Source organism: Calonectris borealis, chromosome 2 (assembly GCF_964195595.1).
Source record: "Calonectris borealis chromosome 2, bCalBor7.hap1.2, whole genome shotgun sequence".
NCBI classification, from domain to species: Eukaryota; Metazoa; Chordata; class Aves; order Procellariiformes; family Procellariidae; genus Calonectris; species Calonectris borealis.
Window position 1 is genome coordinate 144,756,355 of NC_134313.1, and position 4,325 is coordinate 144,760,679.

Here is a 4,325-nt window from a genome sequence, read left to right on the forward strand (position 1 = left end):
AGGGTGACTAAGCTACAATATTCATACTGTAACATCAAAAGGCAATTTTAAAGTGACTAAAATCTTTACAGGATTTACCTCGTGTAATAGTTCTGTGTCATATGCTACAACTGCATTAATCTTTCATGCAGTAATTCTTTCTCACTAATAAACTTTGGCAATGGTGTGATATGAAACATCCCTGCATGCAGCCATTTCACTCTGAATCTCAATACTGGCATAGTAAGCTTTGCTCACAACCCCAGTAATTAGAGTTCCGTTGTAACCGTATGCCTTTTCTGTGCTTGATATCTAACTAACCTACACTCAGCCATTTGTTTTCTTTTCTTTATGTGTTAGGAGAAGGTGAATAAGAATAAATTTCTCCATATGAGAAGAACTCTTAACTACTTTGTCTTAAGCTAAACAATAGCAAAAAAGAGCTAGTAATGGAAACTGGGCATGGATATACTTTTCAGTTAGTTTTAAAGGACTAGTCCAGCAAACGTTTGTTTACTCAAGAAAGTAGTCATACCAAAGTCAGTGCAACTACTTGCATGAGTAAGGATTTATAGCATCAATCCTCATACTTGGCTTGCATCTTGGATTAAAAATAAAAAGCCAAAGCAATTGAAATATCCATTCTTGGCATGCTGCATAGTTGCGCTGTACACTCAGTAATCATCTCAGATTCATAGCAATTCCTTATGAAGCCTTTGTCCTTATGTGACATGAAGCAGCTTTCTTGCAGGCAGCTGTGGGTGGTGAGTAGATGACATTTTACTATATACATATTAATAGAGTGATTAGAATTGTGGAGACTTGGGAAATATTTAAAGTCATTCAGATTCATCTATATGAATCAAAGATATTGTTCTGTACAGAGCCTAGAGAGTAACTTCAGACTCCTCTCTGAGCAAAAATGACACACAACCTCCACCTTAGCAGGAGCACGGAAACTCTGGGGTGCTCCTGTCACCGCAGTGCCTCACCTGCGCCTGCCTTCCTCTGGAGGGGTGGTCACTGACAACAGATTATTACAGCAAATTGCTCCTGTTCTCACATTTTGCTGGCTGGAATAGATGAGCTGAAGGAACAGAGCCAGGGTTTGCCCACTCCCTGCTTTGGGAAGGAGCTAGCAGGTGCCGGCACGCCTGAATGTGCAGCTGGAGGAGGGCTTCTGATTCCCTGGCAGGACTCAATAGCTTAAGTCATATCCTAGTGCCATATATAACATCACTCTTAATGTAAATGTTGAATAAATTATTTTATTCCTATAAGATGAATGTCCAAAGGTTGAATTCTCTGCTATGCTATGACCAATACTATTTTTTTGCCAGCACAGAACCTCTTCTTAAATTACCAGAACAAAAATCTCTGTTTACCTGGACTAATCCTCCAACTCCTTCTCTCTACAAAATTAGCCCTGGCAAGCCCTTGAAGTGTACTTACACTTTGCCATTCATGGCCAGTTTACTCAAGGTTAACTTTCTTCGGGGATCACAATGCATTAACCATTCCAGGGGCAAGGATCCAGCCGTAGCATCAGAAGGGTTTTATTCCCCATCCCCTCCTTCTTCCCTTTTCTACCACAACATCCTACTGTGTTCCCGTGCAGCAATCCGTTCCACATTTACCTCTTCTGGGAACAGCTAACCCACACCCACTCCTCATAAGCAGCAACAACTGTAGAAACTGTAATTGCTGCCATAGGGTAGGCAGGGGAAGGAGTTCCTGGAGCTGGGAGCAGAGGGTAGGAGAGAGGCAGAGGGAACCTGATGAAATTAGACCTGGAGTTTTTCCATTTCCCTTTCCTTTCCTTTCTTTTCTTTCCTTTCCTTCCTTTCCTTTCCTTTTCCTTTCCTTTCCTTTCCTTTCCTTTCCTTTCCTTTCCTTTCCTTTCCTTTCCTTTCCCTTTCCTTTCCCTTTCCTTTCCTTTCCTTTCCTTTCCTTTCCTTCCCTTTCCTTCCTTCCTTTCCTTTCCTTTCCTTTCCTTTCCTTTCCTTCCTTTCCTTTCTTTCCTTTCCTTTCCCTTTCCTTTCCCTTTCCTTTCCTTTCCTTTCCCCTTTCCTTCCTTTCCTTTCCTTTCCTTTCCTTTCCTTTCCTTTCCTTTCCTTTCCTTTCCTTTCCTTTCCTTTCCTTTCCTTCCTTTCCTTTCCTTTCCTTTCCTTTCCTTTCCTTCCTTTCCTTTCCTTTCCCTTCCCTTTCCTTTCCTTTCCTTTCCTTTTCTTTCCTTTCCTTTCCCCTTTCCTTTCCTTTCCTTTCCCCCTTTCCTTTCCTTTCCTTTCCTTTCCTTTCCTTTCCCCTTTCCTTTCCTTTCCTTTCCTTTCCTTTCCTTCCTTTCCTTTCCTTTCCTTTCCTTTCCCTTTCCTTTCTTTCTTTCCTTTCCTTCCTTCCTTTCCTTTCCTTCCTTTCCTTTCCTTTCCTTTCCTTTCCTTTCCTTTCCTTTCCCCTTTCCTTTCCCTTTCCTTTCCTTTCCTTTCCTTTCCTTTCCTTTCCTTTCCTTTCCCTCCTTCCTTTCCTTTCCTTTCCTTTCCTTTCCTTTCCTTTCCTTTCCTTTCCTTTCCTTTCCTTTCCTTTCCTTTCCTTTCCTTTCCTTTCCTTTCCTTTCCTTTCCTTTTTCCTTTCCTGCAGCATATTTTAAAATGTCTACAATTATAGGGGTTTAGATCACGCCTCACCCTAACTCGGTGTTTCTTTAACAGGTACAAGGAGCTTTGAAGAGGCAATGGACACAGTACAAAACCCAGTGGGGCCAAAGGCGCCGAGAGCACTGTTCCACGCGATCTACCTCCTACACCGCCACGTCAATCACAGAGGTCCCCGTTTACTTGTACCATCATGATTCCAACAATGAACAGTCAAATGGAAGATACGTAGAGGACTCTGAACTCGTCGCATTAAAAGCTGGAGAGACATCTGCCTAGCTCGGCACCAGCCATTGCAAACGCATCATTTCACATTCTGCTTGTGTACAAAGCGGGGAGAAGGGTGGGAGTGTGGAAATCCAAGCCACTGCGGGAGAGGGCAAGACCAGGTGAAAGGACACATCATATTCAAATCACATCAGCCTCTGACAGCGACGGCGTAGAGGGAGTCTGACGCAGAGCTGGGGAATAGCGTTTCTTCCGATGTGCTGCAGCAGGAACTGAACATGGACCTGCCCACCAGGCTATGTCATCTCCACCTCTCCCGATACCGGCCGTATGAAGTGACTGTCCGACAGTAATAACAGTGCCAGGTAGCCCATAGCAAATAGGAAGGAAAGAACCAGTACATTACAATTGGAAACCTTCAGCACTTTTTGCTTTCAGTACTTTTCTTTAACACTAGATTTTGAACTATCAACTTTCACAAGATGTAACTGGCTTGGAGTCCTTTACTTTTCCCCTTTTAATTAGCTTGATGTTTTCTTAAAAGATTTGCACATTGCAAGACAAATCAAACAGATGAACAGAAAAAGAATCACTTCAAAGTATTCAAATCTTTATGATCTCCAAAGGATACCCCAAAATATTACCATCCCCAGAGGATACCCCAAAATATTACCATCCCATTAGCAGGTGTATAAAACAAATAAAAGTGAAATAGCCATTGCATACCGAGATCTCAAACCCTCAGAGAACCAGATCAGTTCTTTAGGCTGCCTCAGTCCTAAAAGCATCTTAAAGTAGTTTTTGTTTAACAATACTGGTAGTTCAAGAATATTTATTTATAGGAAAAATTGTCACCCTGTTCTCTGCCCAGAAACTCATCATTAAGGCACAATTCTTTCTCTGAATAAACTGTGAAATTTGTTTGGAAATGATGATTTTTTTTTTAATAGCCATTCTGAGATAAATGCTAGATGAATGCTTGTCTCTGTTATAAAATTATGATCACGGCAGTAAAGGAACCCAGGTAAGAAATGAGAAACTAATGTCTTAGTGCAGGAAGCATCTCTTTTTAGAATCTGGTTGCTGTTGTGAGTCCCTAGTTGTTGAAAGTGATGATTTTGTGTGTCTCTCATCAGGAAAACATTATGAATGTACAGTTTTGTGAGTAATAAGCACCTTTTATCACACATTCAAAGCATCATTAGAGTCTCTATGTGATTACTGAGGCAGAAATCAGGTCAGGGAGAAGCTGATTTGCAGTTAGAAGTTACAGTACTGTCAATGCAAAAGTTCTGCAATCACGAAAGAAATAAAATAGATTAATTTCCCCCATGAAGCTAATTGTAAAGAATCTGCAAGCAGCAAGGCCAGTGCCAAGGAAGTTTTGCAGGGCTGTGACTCCTATGGAGTTTTATGCATAAAACATCTAATGAATATAATGTCATTCCTTCTTGCATGTCTCTGAAAAAC

The 4,325-nt window shown here is 41.4% G+C and overlaps 1 protein-coding gene across 1 annotated transcript in view; it reads left to right on the forward strand.

Annotated features, from left to right (window-relative positions):
• CALCR (calcitonin receptor) overlaps window positions 1–3,417 on the forward strand; it is a 79,863-nt gene extending 76,446 nt beyond the window's left edge. Inside the window, exon 12 of the mRNA XM_075140785.1 lies at window positions 2,685–3,417. Within this exon, the coding sequence (XP_074996886.1) occupies window positions 2,685–2,906 (222 nt within the window). The 3' untranslated portion in view covers window positions 2,907–3,417. The remainder of the gene's footprint in view (window positions 1–2,684) is intronic.
• The last annotated feature ends 908 nt before the right edge of the window (window positions 3,418–4,325 follow it).